A 22,295-nucleotide genomic window follows, 5' to 3' on the forward strand; every position below is an offset into this window, starting at 1 on the left:
GGTGGAAAGGGAGGAGGTGTTGAACAAAGAGAAAATTGGGGGGTTCTGGTTAGTGAGGAATGGGGATCAGGCTGGAGAGGGATAATGGTGGGAATAGGGTGGAGTAAGAAGAAATCATCAGGCAGGAGGAACGAGTTGGAGGAAAAGGGGGAAAGGAAGTGGATGGGAAGAATGTATATGAGGGCAGAGGGGTAGGGAAGAAAGGGAAGGATAGCTGGGGTAGGAATGGGGTGTGTGGACTCCAAGAAAGCGGAACAGGGGTGAGAGGTGCTGGGAGCTGTGCCTCTAAATTAACCAGAACCACCCCCTTGGATTTGGATGTAATATTAAAATGTGCCTAATTATTCTTGGACAAGTTTTGTGATCCTGATGATATTAATTATTCTTAAAGGTCAACAGCGCTCACTCGAATCCCCTTCTGTTCTATCATGTAATCAGTTAATTAACTGGAAACTATTTAGCAGTGCCTGCCAAGTGCTTTGTCTACCTCGTGTTGGGTTGTTTTGTTACTGCTGATTTCCCCCTGCTTCCCGCCCACGGCTTTCTTCAAAGTCCAGAGAACCTGCAGAGCTGCCCCCTCCCAGCCTGGCCACTGGCACAGAGCCCCCTCTGTTGGAGTTGGGTTTTTTTAACCAGCCATTCGGTCCCGTGGGGGTTGCTCGGAGGTCTGCTGGCATTTTTGGTTTTCACCCTCCAGCCGTATGTGCATGTAGCAAACCAGGGGGGCTTGGAACATGGCTCTGAGGACAGAAAAGGGCAGCTCAGCTATTGCGCCAAGCAAGCCTGCCTGAGTGGCTTCATGCTCGATATTGTTCGCCATAGGTCGAGTACGACTGCAGTTGTGGGTTGATGGTGTAAAACTCCCCAGCCCCTCCCCACGCTCTCCTCAAGAGCTATCTGTGCAGCAGGGCTTCCATCTAGTGCCTCCATAAAGGTGATTTACTAATCCATTGGCTCTCGCTGTTTCTATACACAGTGCCTGGAAGCTGTAGTTAAGTATCTTGGGTCCTTGTTGAATATTTTTGTGACTGTGTTGTGGGTTCTGGCTTCTCTGAATGCTTTGTGGAGTTGGAGGGAGGGGCCCTTCCATGATTCCCTTCCCAGGCACTCTCTGTATCTTCCCCTGTATTTTCAGTGTGGCTGGGATCTCTCTTCCGTTGTGGAATGGTCTGCCTCACCCCAGGCCTGCTGGAAATCCGGGGCTGGGGATGCAGGGGATGGGTCTTTGCCATTCGCTGTCTGCTCCCATCTGGGGGAAACAAGCACTTTGAGGCAAACAAGCACAATAAGCCCTGCCTCTTGCTGGAGTTGTCAGCTGGCACCTCCTGGCCTCTGTCGGCACTAATACTGCTTCTGTGCACTGCAGCAGGAGAAAGCCCAACACACGGTTACATTCCGGGTCTGCTGAGTTCCAATTACCTCAGTGTGGGCTGAGGAGGGTGGGGTGGGTAAAGGGCACTCGGGGCTGGATCTCTCTCCATGGTAGGATTGAAGTGCAGGGGAAGGCTCCTCTCACTGCAGGCTGGCTAGTTGCACTGAGAACTAAAGTGCTTCCGAGCGCTGTTGGCCTTCACCCTGAGGGGGGAGCTGGCAGGCTCAGGAAATGCCATTGCGGGGCCGAGCCAGCTTTTTAATATTGGCTTGAATCCTCTGAATCCAGCTGTCCTTGGAGGAGAACATTGTAAACAGCCCCCAGGCAAAGGGTGATGAGCGTAACAGAGAGCCAGAGCCAAACCCTGACCTCTAAACCACCCCAGACCATGGGAGAGTTTGGATCCAACCTTTGTGGCTGGTCCCCATCTCTGTCACACGTTGAAGCAAAGCCCAGAGTACCACAGAACCTTTGGGGGTGGTCCCATCTCTGAGTAAAGCAGGGTGCAGCTGAGAGACACCTTGGAAGAAAGGGGGTGGTGGATGAGGGACCGTGTGTGAAGGCTTTGTGGACTCTGGAGCGCGTTGGGATCCATTGGGATGAAACTGCTAGCAAGTATGCATGTTGTTATTATCATTTGTAGCGGGAGGAAAGGCGAGTGGCAGATGAGCTGCTCGTGCCTAGCTCCAGGGTGCCATAAGTGTGTGTGCACATTGCTGGCAATTTCACCCTGTGCAGCACTGGCAGGGGAAACGCCCTCGCTCCTCCCCCCGTGTCTCTCTCCCTTGCATCGTGATTGTGGTTTGGTTTTAATGCTGTCGCTGAAAAAAAATAAAACCTCTCCACCCACCCTTCTTCCCCCTCAGATTCTGCTGCAGGAGCAGCTGGGGGCTGTGGAGAATGCCGGCTGCCAGCCAACGCAAAGCGAGGGTGGCTGGAGTGCTGTCTCTGGTCTCCTGCCTAAGAACGGGCCTGGCCTGGCTAGGTGCATCCCAGGAGATACAGGGCTGGTGTTTGAATGGGGGATGTGCTGTGATGCGTCACGGTGGGCAATGGCTCCACCAGGCTGGTGGTGAACATCTTTTGATTCTCCCTCGCAGGACCAAATCTTGGCATTCATACTGGTGTTTCTGGGGTTGTCGTGACTGCTGGCTGTGACTCTTGCACTGGGAGACGATGTGTTAGGATCATGAAGTGATGCTGTTTGGGATGCCCCATGTTCTGAGGCAGCATTTGGCAATCTCACAAAGAGGACAAAGCTCTCACCCCCTTCATCCATTGCAGCATTTGGGAGACGCTGGGGCAAGGAACTGGAGATTTCCTGGCTGGAATGAAATGATTTTTTGCTTTTTTGTAGTGCTGATATGTTTGTGGTGACACCTGGAAGAGTCCAGGCAGAGCGCTCCGCAGAGGGAATAGCCGGCGGCTAACGCTGGCCTCAATTTAATGCTGAGCCCTGTTCTGCTAACTCATCCACTTTACCTGCATGTGAGCGAGAGGCTTGCGTGCGTTTGGCATTGCCGGGTGCTTTGGCAGGCTCTCTCTCAGCTGTGGCCTATTGGGGGTTTGTGCTGAGCGATCTGAGATTTCAATTTAGTCTAATATTTGCAGAGCCCGAATCGTGGTGTGGGCCTGTGCTGCCACCGTGGCTGCTGCTGGGACTTGCTAGGGTAATTTTAGCATGTTCATTAAAGGAGGACAGTACATTTTCCCTTAATGAGCAAAGCTGCTAACTAAACAGGAAATAGGGTGGAGGAGGAAAAAGGAGACTAAGGGGGGAGGGAGATCAGGAGCACAACACTGTTTTTAGAGGTCATTGCATCTGTCTGACAGAGATGAACAAGCCGAAGAGTTATTCTCCAGTGCTGTAGAGTGAGGCTTGTTCAAGGGGTTTCTGCCGGACTAGGTGGGACGTCCAGTATGGGGATGACCTCTTGCTCTGTTCCGAAAGGGCAATTCCTGTGTCATCAAGCCAGATTACTCTGATGTGGAATGTTCTTCACTTTGGCCATTTCGGCACACGGTAGAAAATAGATCAGAGGAGGAGTTGAGGAGTTGGCCTAAAAGAATAGTGGGCCAGTGCATTTGTCCCTCTGGGTACTTTTTTGGTGGCACATATTTTTTGGTGGCACATCGCTGTCTCCCAATGTCTCTCTCCCCTTGGCACCCTATTTCTGTGTCAAGTGAGTGGCACATGGAGACAGGGCAGTGCCAGAACTGATGATCAGGCCTCTCCTTCCTGTCAGCTTCAGTGTCCTGTTCACACTTGCTGATCAACGCAAGAGAGCCAAGATGATCAAGAAGTCCAGTCCAGGGCTTTATTGCAGCCATGGGGCAAAGCCCAAATACCCTGGTGAAGACAGCGGGTCCACAGAAGCCTAGATGCAGGGGAGGGATTCCTGGTGAATGGCAAGGAGTTTTGAGGAGTGGGGCATAAGGCAGGAGGACTTTCCTATGAGGACATATACAGCAAAGTCAAACTTTGGCATGGAGAGAGGTGGGCAGAGGCGGACCAGTGGGCTGCGTGTCTGCCCTTACTTTAAGGTACATCTTCATCTCAAACCCGAAGCACCTTTGGCACCTGGCTGCTCCAGATAGCCAACACAAGACGCGTGTGAATCCATGGCGTTTGCTGCCGGTTTCAGTGGGTGAAACTGGCTGCCACCAGGCATGCTCGGAGGTCGAATTGTCTTGAGAAATGAAACAGCGACAAGTTGACACTCACTGGGCTCTCAGTCTGTATTGTTACCCTTGGTTGTGTGTTTGTGCAGGGGCCTGAGTGGGACTGACGTGGGGGCTAGTTATGTAGGAATGTCAGGGAGAATTTCCCAGACTCTCTCTGGTTGGTTTTTGTTCTTGTGGATTTGGTGGCCCCTTTCTTCTCTTCTCCAATTTCCTCCCTCCTTATTCCCTTCCAGAAACTAGGGCTACTGCTGGCTAGCAAATGGCCTGGAGAGAGCCACAGTAGGGTGGTTTCCCTACCCAATGATGCCATCTAGTTTTTACTTCAACGCTGAGTGTGCTGTCATGACTTTCTCCTGTCATGTGTCTGCCCCCTGCCATCCTTGGCCTTTAGATGAGAGGGTGGGGAGTCAGTGGGGGCAGCAGCATATGTGCTATATTGGGATACAGTGCCTTAATGGGCAAGGCTGATTGGGCCTGTGTTGCAGAGCAGATTGAATATCAAAGAAGCCACGCACTGTGCCCCTGACAACCTGGTGCTGAGGAATACATCGGGGATGTGCGTTACTGTCGGGGATGTGCGTTTCACTTCTAATTTATGCCAAGCACTCGTGCGTGCCCCCCCAGCAGCTCCGTGCAGCTAATCCTCTGGATCAGGATTTTTGGAGCTGGCAGCATGTTATTAAAATGTGTTTAAAAACGGCTTCCATGCAGAAAGGAATGTGTCAGGTTTGAAATAAAGGGTGACCATGGAAGGGGGAGCTCATTGGGAGAAGGAGGGCAGCAGGGTCCATCCCCAACAGCAGCGTCTTTCTGCCACTAGTTGGACTGAATCACAATAATATAGTTTGCAGTTTAATTACAGAGGCTCTTGTTTGTTAGTGTCATTAATCAGGCATCTGGCTTACTTTAGCTGAATAAAAATGGCTTTTAATAGTGGAGCCCTTCTTGCTGCTACTTAATTGAGGGAAAAGCAAACATGCCATTTCTTTTTGACTAAAGTCCAATTGTTCTGGATTTCGGGAGCTAAACTCCTCTTTAATCCTCCACTACAAACAAACCAACACCTCCCCAAGAATGGGAGTGATGAGCCGTTCGGCAGATGCACCTCAGTGGCCCCATTCATCTGCTGGGCTAAGATGACTCTGATCGCCTTACATTTCTCTTCTGCCTTTCTTCACGCAGGGATCCAGATCACTCTAGCCATGTGCAAACCACTTCAGCTACCACTGAAATGCAGCCACCTCTGAGTAGGGGTACAGATGCTGCCTAATAATTCACATCAGCACTTTAGGGGAGATGAGGTGACGAGTCCCACACAGTTGAAATTGGAAGAGGGAGAGGAGGCAGAATATAATAACCCGGGCTGGAATTGGGTCTGGACATTAGGGCTAATCCCCTAACTCTTACAAAAAATGCATGAGATTTATAAGCACCAGTGGTCAGGAATGTTATGTCTCATCTCAAAGACAGGCGCTTCAGGAGCACAGCTGCCCCTGACATGATGCTGGGACAGTGGAGTATTGTTGAACTGTGACCTTTCCATCAGAGGTCACAAAAGGGTCTTAAATCTGTCTCGTTGGTGTTCAACCATTCAAGTGCTCTTTTGACCTGTAGTCTGGAAATGTGGGGTACTTGGTCGTTATGGGCCTCCCCCCACTTTGGAGCCTCCTTGGACCAGAAGGGTACAGGGAAAGAACATGTTGTTTGTGAAAGGGGAGGAGAGTGTTTGGAAGGATTTCCCATGGAAAGTGGGTCCTTGGAGGGTCCTGTGGGATATGAGAGGCTGGCAGGAGTGAGGTGCAGACTACCTGAGATGGAGAGGGCTGGTAACATCGGCTGTTATTAAGGTTGCCTGATGCTTCCCATGATAAGATCCTATTTTCAGTTGCTTATAACTTGGCTAAATTTTAGCCATTTGAGCTGGAACTTTTTCATGCAGAGTGTCTGCCTTAGGGCTAAATATTTTTTGGAACATTTCAGCTAAAACAGTTCAGCTGCTCCCAAAAACAAAGCAAGGGAAAATACATTGCTTTATCTGTGGCAAAAAATTCTCTTTTCTTTGCAAAACTCTAGTGCCCAGTGCTTTGGAGCAGGGATCTGAAATTTGGCAGGCTGGTGGCCTTTGTGTCAGGGATGTGCCTTTTGCTTTCCCTGTGAAAATCTGCCCAAATTTGGTCTAATTATAAGCCTTTGTAAAATAGCAGTTTGCACTCGCTCAGCAAAGAGTTGTTAGATTTTACAGTAGTTCCCTGGAGCACACTTGCCACCAGAGCCTGGAATGGAACCCAAGATTCCAGAGTCTCACCATTCCTCTGCTGTCAGCAACAATCTATGGAAACCCTGGCAAAGTGACCCAGGCTCCTCTAGTGCTGCTCCACACAAAGGATGACAACCTACTACTGCTGTCGTTTACTCTGTTAGCTCAAGCGACAGAGGTCTGTACTGTGGCTCTAAAAGTTCCAACTCTGCTGATGACCTGTATGGGTGTTTATACGGTGCCACGTGATGGAATTTCAGTTTTTTTGCTTGGTTTTAAAAACATACCCAAACCCTCGGAAATTACATACAACCCTTCTGTCCCCAAAAACACAAACCAAACCAAACCAAAAACCAAATAAGGCTGCAAAGTCAAATAGGAATTGTCAGAGTTAAGGTTGCTTGTTGCTTATGGCAAGGCCAGGGTCTTGTGGGTAAAATAGTATGTGATCATGTAACTAAAGACTGTATCATAAGGCACACACTCAAGGAGGCCAAATAAAGATTACACAGGCAACTTTAATTCTAGCATTTCCTATTTTTTGAGTGCTTAACAGTGGCCCTGAGAGCACCCCAGTGCCAGAGGGCAATGGGCACTTTAGTATCTGGCAGTGAGCCTGAGCTGGTCTGACCAGTGTACTCCAACTCACGTTGTTGTAATCTGTATCTAACAGGTGTCATGTAAGGTATCATATGTGAACTGATAAAATGCTTGTCGCTAGTATTATTATGTGGTGTATGTATGGGAGATACGAGAAACATTTTGTGATGGAAATGTATTCTCAAGTGTTTTTGGCAGGTACGGTTTAAGTCAACCCACTGTAGACAAAGGAACGTGGTCCCTCCTGCTTGACTTTGCCTCCAATGTAAATTGAACATAGAGAGGAAATGAAAGGACGCTTACATAAAAGGCAAACAAAGCCATCAAACGACTAGTGAATTGGGGAGAGAGCCACTTAACTATCTCAGTAGGGGGAGGAGACTGCAAAAATGAACATGGCGTCAGCTCCTTGGTGGACCCAGCAAGCTGAGCCCCCAGGAGGGCTTCCTGACTTTGAAAACAAAGATAAAACATTGAGGATATAAGCAGAGAGGAAAAAGCCGTTTTGGCATCTTGCACCTGAAGAGACAAAGAAGCCAAATGCTTTAAACTCTGTGTTGGGTCCTGGCTAAGAACTGGCCATTCGTGCTGGAAGAACATCACTTGGAACAAGAGGCTCTAGTTTAAATTAGGTTTTAGTTTTAGAAGAGTATTTTTACTTTTGTTTGTTTGTAGCCATTTCTGTCTCAGTTCGACCTGTTTGGTATCACTTGAATGTCTGTGCTTTGTCAATAAACTTATTCTTGTTTTATTACGCCACCACCTCCATACATTGTTTCACATGGAAGAGTAAAATCCTTTACCAAGCGAATGGGCTGGTGCTGCATACTGTCTCGCCAAAGGAGCAGCAAACTCAGTAAGGTTTGGTGAGGGCTACAGTTAGAGGGGCTGAGCTCCGCAGCGGAGATGGTTTGGGGTAGACTTGGGGCTAGCGGGGCTGGTGGTGTCACCCCAAAAGGAGTAACCAGGCTGGTGGAAGCGAAGGTGAACTATTGTACTGCTGTTGTCAGGGCTCTGAGTCAAAGCTGCCCAGCATGGAAGCACCAGGGTTGCAGGGTGGGCGGTGTAAAAACCCCTTACTGGTCTTCACAACCTTAATTATTTTTTAAATATAGTTTGGTTGTTTTTAAAACCCCTCCCAAGATCATGGACCTTACACAACTTACCCCACTTCAGAGTGTGTGTATCTGCCTCTGTTGGCGAATGCCTTCCCCATGGCACTCCCCAGATAAAGGTTGTGAGTAGGTGTCCCTGCCCACAGTTGCCTGCAGGTGTTGCCTATTGGGTCAGACAGTGTCACTGCTCCTCCAAAGGAGCATTTCCTGCCAGATGTGAGCCAATGACAGTGCGTCCCCTCTTCACTGGGTTCTCCGGGAGGGCCGTGGCGAAGGAGTGAGGCTAAAAGCCGAGCACATCCGCCTAGCAAAGCGCCTCGTGTTAGCGAGGCCGTGTCCCCTCTCCATCGCTCCCTGCCCCAAATTGTAATAACATGATCGTGCTATTTTTGGTTCCTTATTTGCGTGGAAAGCCTGTTGTTTTTTCTTTCCTCTTTCAGAATCCAATTTTCTCTTGACATTTCTGCCTAATGTAGCTAAACATGACCTTTGTGAAAGGACACTTCCAGCAAGATGTCCTCCCTCCTCTGCAGCTGTGTCTGCCGCTCTTCTACATCTCTCTCTATCTCTCACCCATCCCCTTTTCCACCCTCCCCTCTTCTCTCTCTGGTGTGGGGACTGTAGAGCATTTACTGGCTAATCTTTCTGTAGCGATGGGAGTTTCCTACCCTCTCCTCAGCTGGCAGAGCCAGGCTCCCGAAGGCTGACTCTTCTCCGAGGGACACTGAAGCCTGATTCTCTGGGGCATGCCTGCAAGTTGTGCCCATTTCCCAAGACTTTCCCGCGGATGGGAAGTAGGAGCTGTGGGCTTGTCTACATGGAGACTTAGTGGGTGGCAAGGTGGGGTGTAGACCTCCAGCATGCTAGCCTGCCACGCACTAACTGGCTGTGTGGACCTTGCTGCCGTGATTTCTGTAGTGTGGTTTGATCCACTGCTGAGTGAAACTGTAGTCGGTCTAGGCGCACTATGGAACTCTTAGCATGCAATAGCGAGGTCCACACGGCCCGTTAGCATGCAGCAGGCTAGCACATTGTGGATTTACACCCCAGCTTGCCAGGCGCTAAATCTCCTTTTAGACAAACCCAGTGTTTCCACAGCGTTGGGAATTAAGGGATCTTTGCTGCCTCAGTGAGATTCTTGCAGTTTGCAGTGCTTTGTGCATGCTATGATGTATTTAGCCTGACATGAAGCCACGGCTTATGGATGCAGCAGTGTCATGTGGCGACAAACACACAGCTGTATGACACCAGCTGGGTGGGGTTTATCCCCTAACCAAAGTGAACAACACATACTGGGGAGTGTTTGCCTTGTAAGCAGCATAGATGTGTCTGGGCTTCAACTGCAGAATTCCAGATCTGACCTCTTCAGGAGAGGTTGTTCTAGGTTAGAGCAACCCCTGGGCTGTTCTAAACTATGCTGTCTTGAATATGAGTGGCAGAGAGGTGGCTTAAAGTGACATTTGCCTTTCAACACCTGGCTATGGCTTCTGTGCTACATGTCTCATAAAGCACGCCTAGAATCTGCCATTGACTCTCTCCTGGGGGCTGGATGGCACACTGGCTTGTTATTGCAGCATCTCTCAGGCAGGTTGGGTTGCAGAGGCCAGGGTGTCTCAGGTGGGCTGGCTGGGCAAAGACACAGAGCAGGCAGGTTTCCAGGGGCTTTATGAGGAAGATGGTGAGGAGTTCTTCCAAGCTGGAAAGGTAAAACTCCTTCAGAGACTCCTGTACCCAAAAAAGATCAGTTTGGATTTGTAGGACCCATCCCTTTAATCGCCCCTAGCACTACACACCTGGCCTCACTGTATATTGCTTTCTTATTCTGAGAGTAAGAGCCAAATGAATCTAATAGCCCAAACCCTTCAGCCTCCTTCATGTATCAAACCCACATAGAGCCGAAGTCAGTGCCTCTCCGTGTCCACTCTCAATGCTGCCTTATGTTTATCCCATTTCCCTGAGTCTGATGGGGATCCTCGTGCCTGGCCTATAGCAAACTTAGCTGCCTTTGTGCCACCTCCTCCTCTTGCCCCATATTTCCTCTTTAGCTGGCTGCAGATTTAATGAGGCTCTGGGTCTCTTGTTCATGTCTCTTGCTCTTGGTTGCCGTTCTCAGTGAATAAGGTCACAGCATGAATGATCTGTGCAGCCAAGGAACCGTTGTCATAGTTGATTAATTGCCATGCCTGCCCAGGCATAGGTGACTAGGGCAATGATGATTCAGATGGGCCAGCAAAGGGGAGGGAAATTAGAGGATGAGGAGGGGTTTGAGTGGCATGAGAGACCGAAAAGTGTCAGTGCTTTAATGGGAGGCAGGGAGATCAAGGAGAGTGGTGCCATTGGTGGTTAATAAGGGTGCAGAACACCACTGCTGAGAAGGGGGAAAGAAGGTCCTGAAGCAACTCTACTCTGCAAATCCTGTTCACTGGCCATTAGTTGCTGGCATGCAGTGATGGAGCTGGCTTCCCGTTCCTCCCCAAGCAGCAGGCTCTCCCCCACTACCAGCACTGCAGGAATGGGCTCCCCAACCAAAGACTCTCCTGGGCAGACATTGCTGCCTCTGCACTCAGGGTGTAGGACCCCAGATCTCAGCCTTCGCTGTATGGGGGTGTGACTTAAATAGAACAGATAATGACTTCAGAGGCTACTGATGTTTACTGCTGAACTTCCAATTAGAGCCTAAACTCGGGGTTCACCTGTGATCCTCCCCTACCTCTTGGTTCTTGCTGTAAAATGGGAGTTCAGTTGGGAAGAGGAGAAGGCAGAGTTAATTAGGCTGTAATTAGGAGAAGGCTTTCTGATCACTCACACTGATGATTAATGGTTTGGAGTTTTTTCCCCTAGTTTCTGCAGCTGTGGTTTTTCATGCTCAAGTTGTTGCAGGTGCAAAAACTTCAGCTGGCAGGTGTGAGCTGAATTTGTGTGTGTAGACTGAGCTGTCAGGTGTGTAGCTTTGATGTGCCAAGCTGTGAGGGCTAATTCTTCGAGTGCTTGATCATGTCGATTCTGTGTTAGGTAAGCGCGAGCCCATGTGTACGGCTGCCGGAGATTTTTGTCTTACTGTTATCCATAGGGCCAGGTCTGGAGCCCCATGCTCATGCGCTGGTATATGAGTTGCCACCAGCCCTGCGCCCTGTCAGTTCCTTCTTACAGCCCTGGGTGGTTGCTGGAACGCCTTTCCTCTTGTGACTGCAAGCGCTTATAGTGGTTCTCTTTCATAGTTTCTTGTATATAGTTGTTCATAGAGTTAGTATTTAATAGTTGGTAAGTTACAGTTAGTTAGTGGTCCTCTTAGGGACGTCATCCCTGGGATGGGGCATGCCCCAGTCCCCGGGCTTCAAACCGTATTCTGCTTTCCATAAGCCTATGCCTGTGAGCGACCCCCATGCAAACTGTCTGAAGTGTTTGGGGGAGATGAACATTAAAGATAGGTGCCGATTCAAGACCTCTGCAGAGCTGCTACCTGGTCGTCAGTCCATACCTTTGTGTCCCATTACACCATCACCCAGCAAGCTCGGGACAATTCCAACCTCAACAGAGCAGTGTTGCAAACAGCACATCCGTGGACTCTGAGCCCACCTCCAGGGATACTGCTTGGGAGTCACGTAACATGGAATCACCATGAGCAAGCACTCAAAGAAGAAAAAATGGTTACTAGCCTTCCGTAGCGGTTGTTCTTTGAGGTTTGTTGCTCATGTCCATTCCACGAGTTGGAGTTGACAGCAAGAAGGAACTGAGAGGGCATAGGGCTGGCAGCGCCTCATATACCAGCGCATGAGCACGGGGCTCCAGAGGGCGCCAGAGCCGGCCCTACGGATACCACTAAGGCAAAAATCTCTGTTAGCCGGGCACAGGGGCGCACATGCTCACCTAACATGGAATGGACATGAGCAGCACATCTCAAAGAACAAGTTATGGAAGGTTAGTAACCATTGTTTTTTTTTTTTGAGCATGGGTTGAAGATCCATTGAACATTTAGCCTTTTACAAAATTTAGGTTCTTTGTTTTTCCTGTCATCTTAAAATGAACCCATAATAAAATACAGGTAACCCTTCTGTGTGTGTGTGTGTGTGTCTTTCTCTCTCTCTCTCTCATACTCTGCCTCTGTCCTCTCTGAGCTAGTCTTTGACCCCTGTTTGCTCTCTTTCCCATCTCCAGCTCTTTTTGTCTCTCTCCTTCTTTTACTTGACTCAGTAGATGTGGGCACTGGTTTGTAAAATGTTCCCAGAGACAGAAGAGGTCGCATTTCTGTAGTTTTGGGTGGAGTGGTGCTAGGATGTGGTTGCTCCTAGTTGCTACAGCAGTAGTCCCTTTTGGTGTGAATGACGCAGAGCCTAATGGGAAAACAAATATACAAATCCTATTTTAAAATTTCCCTTCTCTGTGTTACTGTTAACACTTTAGACTATCACAGCTGAAATAATTCTAAAGATTAGCATTTATTTCATACCATGCAGTTTGTTTATCTCTTGTATTTCACTCGAGTTTGGAGAGTGAAACCGGGCTGATCAGTTTTCCTTTCTGTTTGTAGCTGGTTCCCTCTCCGGTTCTCAGGTATGGTTGCAGGGAATTGTTCTGTTTGTCTTTTTCACTCTGCAACAGAATATGGACTGTTTTCACAAAAAGGAAAGGAAGTCTTCTATCCACATTCAATATTTAAATTAAAATTAAAACATTAAAATATTTTAAACATTAAAATATTTTTACTAAACCTTAAGTTGGGGCCTTAGATGACTGTACAGCCTTCCTGTAGCTGTAAATTGTAGAGGAAAATTCTGAGCTCTGAGGAACCCCGTAGGGTCTGGTGCAGAGGGAATTATTCACCATGAATTCTTTCTCTTGTTAATTTTCAGAAACCTCTCCGATAACCGGCTTACCACACTGTCATGGCAACTCTTCCAGACACTGAGACTTTCTGAACTGTAAGTTCCATCCTGGAGGGATCTCCTGGGAGTGGGGGGAGGTGGGGGAGAGGTACAGAAAGTCCCCCCACCCCCCAAAAAAAAGATCAGTTTTGAAACCTGTGATGTATGAGTGTGAATAATTATCTAAAATCCCAGAGGGCAGAGTGAATTCTGGAAGGGGTTCCTGTGCATGGACGCTCCAGAGGCCAGCTGCTTCTCTGTTAACTTCATAACATCTTGTGAATTGACGTTCGGGGCTGATGATAAAGCCATTTCTGGGCTTATAATGGTTTGGCTAAATGCAAGGCCAGATTTTGAGGGGACCTCTGTAAGGACCAGACCCTGTGAGATGGGAAGAGTCCTCCACTCCCATTCATTTGCCGGCTGTGGTTGGTTGTATGGCAAGGGTCATCCAGTGTGGAGGGGTGCGTTTCGTAGTCGATGGTGGCTGTAATGGTGGGTGACTCCCTGGCTCTTGAGTAACCAAGGCACCTGCCAGATCCTGTGTGGACGAGAGGCGAGTATCTCTCCTGGGTTACCTGAGGGCTGCAGCCCACTGAATTATGGATAAAGCATGCTCTACTGCGTCTAAAGAGTAAGTGGACATGAAATCAATGGAGCACTGCCCCGGTGACCTGTTTTGTTGAGTTTTAGAAATAGTTGTTAGGTGGATATAAAAAAAAAATGTGTGATTTATCCCAGAGGATCATGGGATATCCCATTCATCCTCACCTGTGATCAATACAGCTGTAAGCTAGAAGTGACTTATGAAAGAATAATGACAGTCTCTCAAGTGGGAGTAAATGTGTTATCACCGCTGTTACTGCAGTGTATTTTATTTCTGTCAAATTGTTAAATGAAAAATACTAATAGTAATATTAGAAAATAAAGAAATACCCATCTGATGGGGAATCTGGCTTGCAGAGGTAAACGCTGGATTTGGAATTCATCTCTGCACTGATTGCAGCTCAGAAGAGTTCCAAGTCCTGCTCAGGTTTCAAGTTTAAAAGAGGTGAGTGGCTTCTAGTCTTAGGTTTCCATTTGTTCTCATTGCACCATCTGGCACAGTTCAGATTAGCAGTTGCTAGCCAAGAGAGGCCTATGAATGGAAGGCGGGGTGGGGACTGCAGGTCAGGACTGAGGTGCATTGGCAGAGTTTTGGGGGAAAGCCCAGGGCTGGGATAACGAGGTGCTGCAGATCAGGACTGGAGTACTTTTGCAGAAATCTTTGGAGTCAAGGGCTAGAATGGGGTATGCTGCAGATCAGGGTAAATACTCTCAATATTAATTTGTTTTTAAAATGGTTCTGTCCCATTTGGTTATATTGCACTTCAAGTATATCCCATGTCTACAACCCCACATCAGGCCAACACCGTCAATGATGGAAACTGAGGATCCTTCATATTTGGGCAGCAAAAAATAGCCAAGAATCCTCTTTCTTGCCCTACAACAGGGATTTCGACCTGGTTGAGCTTGCTTCATGTTGTGGCAGCAGGGTAACTCATGATCATTAGGGTAACTCATGGTTGATAGGCTGACCATCAGGTGAGCTATATGAAGGAGGAGAATGGAAGTGGTGTAAACAGTTCAGTTCCTTTTGGAGCCTCTTGCGTGGGGGGTTTCTAGGAGTTAGTGAGCCATGACTGGTGGGAGAAGTAACATGGATGAAGTCGCTGGGGATCAAAGAAGGGGAAAAATGGCACTGCCATTATCAAGCGGTGTGGTGTTAGCTATCCCTTATAAAGCTTCAGGCCTCTAGTGCTGGGAAAGTATTAACTCCCAAGTGTGTGCTCATCAAGCTATCAAAGTGGCTCTTAACATGAAAAACCCGTTGGGTTTATGCCTGTGGGGGATGACTTCCTTTGAGTTGAATCAGAATCAGCATACAATTCAGATAAACAGATTACACAGCCCTTTGACTATGATGCCTCTCATCAGAAGTTTCCAGATGGGATCCTGCTCAGCAACCACTCTCCATCCATCTGAACAGTGGCCGGGCTGGTGGTCAGCAGTAGGACAGGACAGGGATGCTGCTCCGGGAAGTCTGGAAGAGAGAGGGGAATCTTTCTTAGCTGGTTGTGAGAGTACCAGTGTTGGTGGGAGGTGTGCTTTGAGCACTTCTGCTGGGATAGAGACGAGGGTGGCATGGGTTCTACAGAACTTGAGATGTGGTTGAGAGAAGACTGAAAGGGGTGGAAATCAAACTACAAGGGTGAATAATCATGAATGCAAAGCTGCTAGAGAGTGAGGGGGAAAGAGAGAACTGAATAGATATATTGCACACAGATTTGACCCCTAAAGCTCAGAGGGCAAGATGAGTGAAATGAGGAATAAATCTCCAGCAGGCTGGGGAGAGATTAAGAACTGATGGGCAAGGAGAAACATAACATTTAAAAATCCCAAGAGGCTCAGCCAGTATAAGACATTTATATCACGTCAAACTACAAGATGGGTTACGAGACTTGGGAGTGGGGTGGAATACACAGTCCACACAAGGTGACAGTGTAGTACTAGTAGAAGCTAGAGAGAAAGCTGCAGCGTGAGGTTGGCTGAGAACTTGAAGGTGAGCCAAATCTCTCTTGAAAGGAAGAAGGTAATGAAATGAGAAGATAGATGCAGAGAGACAGCAAGTGTGAGAAAGGCAGGTTGAGCCGTATGAGCTCTGCAAGGCCTTGGGGAGGCAGGAGAAATATTACAGAAGACACAAGAACACATGTTCGCATGATGTGTGCTATCCTCCAGAGCGATAGGAATATAGGAAGATGAGATGGGGACAAGCTGGCCTTCTAATGGCAACAGCTGCTGCTGCTCAAGGCCAAAGATGGAGCGGTGGTTACCGAGAGGATATCCGGCAGAGTAGATAGCCCCAGCTGGTAGGAGGGGCTTGTCACTTGAACATAACCAGGCAAAAATGATGTGTTAGCATTTCAGGGCATCAAGAGACAGAAATGTCAGTGCAGGTAAAGATGCCCTCAGGGGTCCAGCTGAAAGAAGTGGAGCAAGCAGTGAAGGTAATGATGGGAATGTGAGAGATTGGAGACCTGGGAAGTGTAAAGAGTTCAAATGACGCTACTAAAATGTGCCAGACAAGCCTTGACTCTTTGGGACAATACGTGTTAAATGGCTTTCCTGGGGAATCCCTGGGGAGTGTTTAACAAAAATGCCACAACTCCGATTTTGCAAGAACCCAACTTTTTGGAGCTACACCCTGAGGAGAGGGCCATCGACTGTTGATTGCCTGTTCCCAGAGACTGAAGATCAAAGGCCTGAGCTGTATAACGAAGTAGCTGATCTGCCTAGCTTTTATTCTGGTTCCGATATAACGATTGATGTGAGCCCAGGGAAAACCCAGTTATGGGAGTTCAAGGACTGACAGCTGCCAGAGCCCTATGTTGGAGTTGGGGTGACCCCAGTAAGCTTTTAGTATGCATGTAGGTGCTTTTCTTGTGTTTTTGTCTGCTTCCGCTGTAATACTTTGACTTTCAGAATAAATGTGCTTATTTCAAAGGAGCTGTGTGTTAACTTATAGCGTCTGGCCACATACTGCTCATTGCCCTTGGGGAGAGAGCAAAGTGCAGATGCTGGCCATTTAGGGAGACTGTCTTGCTGGGGGTATCTGTGTAGATCAGGGAGCTGTACAGTCTCAAAGACGCCAGCCAGAAGGGAGTGAGATGCAGGTCACCGCACAGGAGCGGTCGCAGCTGGAAGCCCTCGAGGGACCATGGAGGGGGCAATACAGGTGCAGTTACTCTGAAACCGTGACAGGGAGAAACAGCTCCTTGGGGAGGATTGGGAGGACGTGACATGAAATGGAGAGCGGCTAGAGAATGTCAGGCCTGATGAAGCCATTCACAGCAAACACTGGAGAGGAGAGAGCGTGGAAATAGTAACACCAGGACCATGCCACCCGTAAGATCTGGCTGACATATGGGAATTTCCTGAGGAAATCCAAGCTTCAGTGGGTTTGTGTCTGCTGTTTAGGCACATGGAACCAACAGCCTCATTGCAGGAATGAGTAGGTTTTTGCATGCTAGGGCTTCTTTGTCATTGGCCAGAGCCAACCTTCTCCCTAGCCAACAGTTCCCCCAGAGGGACTGGCAAGAGGTCATCCCTTATTGATGATTTCTACACGTTCCCCACTCCTGCTGGCGCAGGGACCAAGGCACTGGTTCTTGGCATCAAACATAAGGCAGATCCCTTTTAGGGCAGGATGACTTTGTATGAATACAATACAGTGCACTACAAAGGAAAGTCCCGATCAACTCCTTTTTAGTCAATGCCACAGGGACTTGAGAAACAAGAGGTTTGATACTGAAATATACCTCCTCCACTCCTGGAAAAAGCCATGTCTGGGGATGGCTTGCTGTGAGTCAACCCCTAACTCTCCTAGGCTCAGACTGACCTTGAATGGCAGGTCTCCAGCCAAAAGATGTGCAGCTCTTGTGAGCCTGTAGTGTGCAGAGCTCATGCAAGCTTCAGAAACATGCTGCGGCTCATAAACATTGGCCTTACAGCCCTTGTTGTCCAGAGGTCACTGCTGGCTTCCTCCGTCATGCCCTGGGAGAGCTTAGGGCTGACCTTTCAGGAGAGTTTTGTAAAAAACGTGCCCCCAAAACTGACCTTCTCAGGGCAGTGAGAGATCCAAGCCTTCCTTGCTCCAGTTGCATCTGTCATTTGATAAAACCTTGGCGTTACAGACACTCCTCCCTCACCCAGGCCTCCAGTCCTTCTAAAGCAATCTGTAGCTGCCTTATTGCCCAGCGAAACATTTCCATAGTGCTGTTGTGAGAGGTGACGGTGCTGAATGGGGCATAGCAGGGTGTCTGTTAATATCATGAGCACAAGTTAATTTCACATGTGTCCGTTGCTCAAGGACTTACTGCCACCGACAGGCACGCTAATGGAGTTGGCTGTACACAAGAGGGGCTTCCCTGCTGGGTGCAGGGGACTAATTCAGCAACCAGAAACCATGCCTCGCTCTGTAGATTAAATCTCCCCTTCTCGTTCCATTTTCTGCCACCAGGGGTTCTGAAATGATGAAGCCGGATATTTTTCCTTCTTTGCTGGACACCCTGATTCACTTGGAGGCTCAACAAAGCAGAGGCAGAGTCCCTACCTGGGAGAGTGCTTTAAGCTGCAAGCATTCAAAACCTCAGCCCTAATTTTATAAGGCCCAAAGCAGACAATGGAAAGAAGGCACAGATCCCATTAGGAACTTTGCTGCAGGTACTTGTTTTAACTGGTGAATCGTAGAGTGAGCTCGCGGAACCAGGGACAGGCTGTGAGGGTTCGACGTGCCCCACACAGCTGCGTTATTCTTGAGAGAATAGTTTTGAGATGATCACACATCTAAAACTCTGGTCATCCCAGTGCATTCAGGGGCTCCTCAGGCCTCTGCCCCACAGAGCTCATCGGTTTTACTGGGAGCAGGGTTGCTGGGGTAATCTCCAAAGGTTCTAGGCCCTGCATTGTGGGATGCGGTTAGGAGGCTTGGCTGAACCAGGCAGCCGCAACACTTGCCGTTTCTATTCCATCTTGGGGAAAAGTCATTGTAGGCTTTTCTGTTGCGGCTAGAGCCCTTATTCCCAGTTTTCAGAGTGGCAGCCGTGTTGGTCTGTAGCAGCAAAAAGAACGAGGAGTCCTTGTGGCGCCTTAGAGACTAACAAATTTATTTGAGCATACGCTTTCGTGGGCTAAAACCCACTTCATCGGATGCATGGAGTCGAAAATACAGTAGGAAGATATATATATATATATATATATATATATATATATATATATATATAAACTAAAATGCCCTTTGAATCTTCTTGTCCTTTCCTGGAGTAAAACATGCAGAATCCAGCTAGAGAAAGAACCCTCAGCCTTTAGATCTTGCTGTAGCTCCGATACGGCTGTTAAGCATATGGCAGCAACTAAGTGAAATTAACTTCCAGAGGCTGCTGAGGAAAGGGATCACAGCTGTGGAGAAAATTAGCTCCTTCTCTTTCTAAGTTGCAGCCTCACAGGGAGGATAGCTTGGTTTTCTGAGATGGCCATGCATCCCTTGGTCATTCTGGTACTGAAATCTCTAATGTTGTCATTCTGGGTGCCTCACTTCAGGAAAGATGTGGACAATTTGGAGAGAGTCCAGAGGATGGCAACAAAAATGATAGAAGGATTAGAAAACTTGACTTCTGAGGAAAGGTTAAACAAACTGGGGATGGTTTGGTCTTGAGAAAAGAAGACTGGTGGGGTGGGGGTAACCTGAGAATAGTCTTCAGGTATGTTAAGAGCTGTTGTAAAGAGCAGGGTGATGTGTCCTCCATGTCCACAGAAAGAAGGACAAGAAAGCTTAATCTGCAGTGAGGGAGATTGAGGGAAAACTTTCTAGCTAGAAGGATAGTTAAATTCTGGAATAAGCTTCCAAGGGAGTGTGGTGGACCCTTGCTCTCCCGCTCAGAGGGAGGACACTCGTTCAGGTGCCTTCGGGCTTGTCTGGCCAAGGTATGAAGCTGCAGAATAGTCTAGGGCCCTTGTCTCCACCCAAGGTGGAGCAAGGCCCCCCAGGTCCTCTAGTTCCCAGCCCCACAATAGGGCTGGGCACCAGACGGTCACGGCCAGGCTTTAGCCTGGGCTTGGGGAGGCTCAAGCTGCCAGCAATTAAACACTGGCTACAGAGGGCTGGCTTCGGCCGGAGCACGGCTCCGGCCGCCAGCAAGGCAATCACAGTCTATGGAGCTGGTGTGGGCCTGGGCTTGAGGAGGCTCAGGCTGCCAGCCAACAAACAGTCTCTAGGATGGCTTTAGCCTGGCCGTGGCTCCGTGTATAAGGGAGCTGGTAAGGAAGGATCCTTCTTCAGAGGGGGAGCTTCCCTGCACAGTGTAGGGAGTCGGCCACCCGGAGAAGGGGGAGGTGGCAGGGGGATGCTGGCCCACCCTACTCCACTGCGTCCCAGCCCAGGGCCCTGGCAGAGGCACGTTTGGCTGCCCTTGCATCAGCGGGGATCCAGCCGCAACACACCGACTGAGCCAAACCTGGCTCTGCAGCTGGGTGCTCCGTGGCTGCCCCTGGGCCACTTCCTGCCTCCCCGGGGTTTTGTACCTTTCTCTTCCGGGGCTTGTTGGGCTCCTCGGGGTACACCGCAGCCGGTAGTCCGGGCCACTCCTCGTCAGGGTCTCTCACTTCTGTGACTATCGGACAGTCAGGGGTAGGTTCCCCTCCTGGGCATGGCAGTACGGCAGGAGCATCCTTCTCTGGGATTCTGCCCCAACTGGGCTGCAGGGCCTTCCTCTTATATTTCCGGCTCTGCCCCGCCACTTCCAGTGAGGGAGGTGGGGCAGGCTAGGCTCCGCCCACCAAGGGGAGTGTAGTGGACCCTCTCTCTCCTGCTCAGAGGGAGGCCACTCGGCCTCACTGCGGGGAGGTTGTGGAATCCCCATCATTGGAGGCTTTTAAGAATAGGTTGGACAAACACCTGTCAGAGATGATCTATATGTAGTTGGTCCTGCCTCAGCATAGAGAGGCTGGACTTGATTACATCTTGAGGTCCCTTCCAGCCCTGCCTGTTATGATTCTTGTGACATATGCCCGGCAGTTTCTTCCATCCTCTTGAGTTCTTAAAGCCTGATAAAAGTATTGGCATAAAGGAATTGTCTCCTGGCCTGAAGTTGTATCTGTGACGTTAGGCATCCCGGTGGGTGCCTTCTAGCTGGACATACAGTGGTTGCCATTGAAAAGTCAGCATATGCCGATAGGTACCGTGCAGTGACCAGAGCTATTTCCTCTGAGCATATAGGGAGAAAGCTCTGTTAATCTCGAGTACTGCTCCCAGCAAGTACTGCCTTCTTAACGGTAAACACTGGAATGCTGGGTGGCCTGGTGCCTGAGTTCTAACCGGAACACCTGGCAGCACAGCAGACATCCTACCACTGTAGTATCCGAGTGGGGCAACTACCATCCTTTTCTTCCTGGGAAACGGTTGTTTATATCACCCCACTAGGGTGCAGGGCACATGTCAAGGGAGTCAGATAACCTCCCTGTTCTGCGTTTAGGGCAATTGTAGACCTATTACAGGAGACAGTCCATGGGCTACAGTAGTTGTGGGAAAATAGAACAGAAGGGAAGGGTGCTTTTAAGTGGCATTGTTTGTAATGGTCAGGCATGAGCCTTGAAGCTTGACAGGGCCTGGCATGGAGTTGAGTGAGCAGAAAGAAGCATGTTTCAATTACTGTGGACAGAGTAGTGGATGCAGGAGCAGAACAGTATGGGAGTCAAAATCCCTGTCTGTAGCATAAAGCATGTATCTTCCCCTCCTGTGAATCAGCTGGCCTAGCGGCATGGGTTCAAAGCAAGGGGAGCGGGTGTCTCCAACATGCCAGGAGCACTTTTGGGAAAAGCACAAATAAAGGAGAATCAGTAGATGTATCTGAAAAGCAGCCCTGTCCCCAGAGAGGCAAAGTGCCAGCTGCTGATGGCGCTCAGCGCGTCCAGTCGATGAGAGGAGTTAATTTGTGCAAACGCTCCCCAGGGTGCCACGATTAGGGGACTTACATCACTGACTCTGGGGCAGGCTGTTGGTAAATTCTTTCTGTCTGCTACTCCTTTATTATTCATGGGGCTTCATGCATTATCGATGGGCCAGAAAACTGCACTCTGTTACTTACAGATCTGCCCCTGAAGTGCTGTGAGGGCGGCGGCTCTCACAGGCAACCTGATTTCAGGGCCATGTTTCCAGCCAAGTAGAATTTCCTGCTCTCTTCTAGTCTCCCCCTCCTCTCTGCTGAGTCTCAGGACATAACTCGCACTAACAAACCTGGTATTAGCAGAGACCAGAATGCCTACGTATGTGCTGTCCCACTACTCAGCCAGCACCATGTGACCTCCCCTCCCTGCACATGGCCGACATCCTGTCACACTGATGGGAGGTACCTATGTATCGAGGGGAGTGAGGACTCCAGATCTACAGCCATGCTGAAGTGAATTCAAGGCCTATTTTGGGCACCAGCGATGATAATAGTGGTGGGGGAGAATGCTTAAGTCATGCAGTGAGGGCTGCCATGTGCCCCCAAATCCACGAGACAGTCATGTTGTTCGCAGGTTTGTCTTCCCTAAGTCTTTTTCTGCTAGATTACTGATGGGTCCCTGTTTTTTTTTTCTTGTGTGACACCTTTATTCTAAAGGGTGTAGATTCTTGTGAGGGGAGAGGGAGGGACAGACCTGAAATGCCGCCCATCATCCAAGTTGAGCTACCACAATGATCAGCCGTAAAATATCGAACATTGTGTACATAGAATGTGACATCGCCAGGTTTCAGGATCAAGATCTTTTGAGAAAACAGGGGCAACTTGCCATCTCTCTTTGCACTCAGAGTTTCAGCAGCCCTG

The 22,295-nt window shown here is 49.0% G+C and overlaps 1 protein-coding gene across 5 annotated transcripts in view; it reads left to right on the plus strand.

Moving 5' to 3' along the window:
* NTRK3 (neurotrophic receptor tyrosine kinase 3) overlaps positions 1-22,295 on the plus strand; it is a 311,454-nt gene that overhangs the window by 82,190 nt on the left and 206,969 nt on the right. For all 5 annotated transcript variants that reach the window (XM_077827898.1, XM_077827899.1, XM_077827900.1 and 2 more), the window contains exon 4: positions 12,880-12,948. In XM_077827898.1, the coding sequence (XP_077684024.1) occupies positions 12,880-12,948 (69 nt within the window). The remainder of the gene's footprint in view (positions 1-12,879; positions 12,949-22,295) is intronic.

Source organism: Eretmochelys imbricata, chromosome 10 (assembly GCF_965152235.1).
Source record: "Eretmochelys imbricata isolate rEreImb1 chromosome 10, rEreImb1.hap1, whole genome shotgun sequence".
Taxonomy (NCBI): domain Eukaryota; kingdom Metazoa; phylum Chordata; order Testudines; family Cheloniidae; genus Eretmochelys; species Eretmochelys imbricata.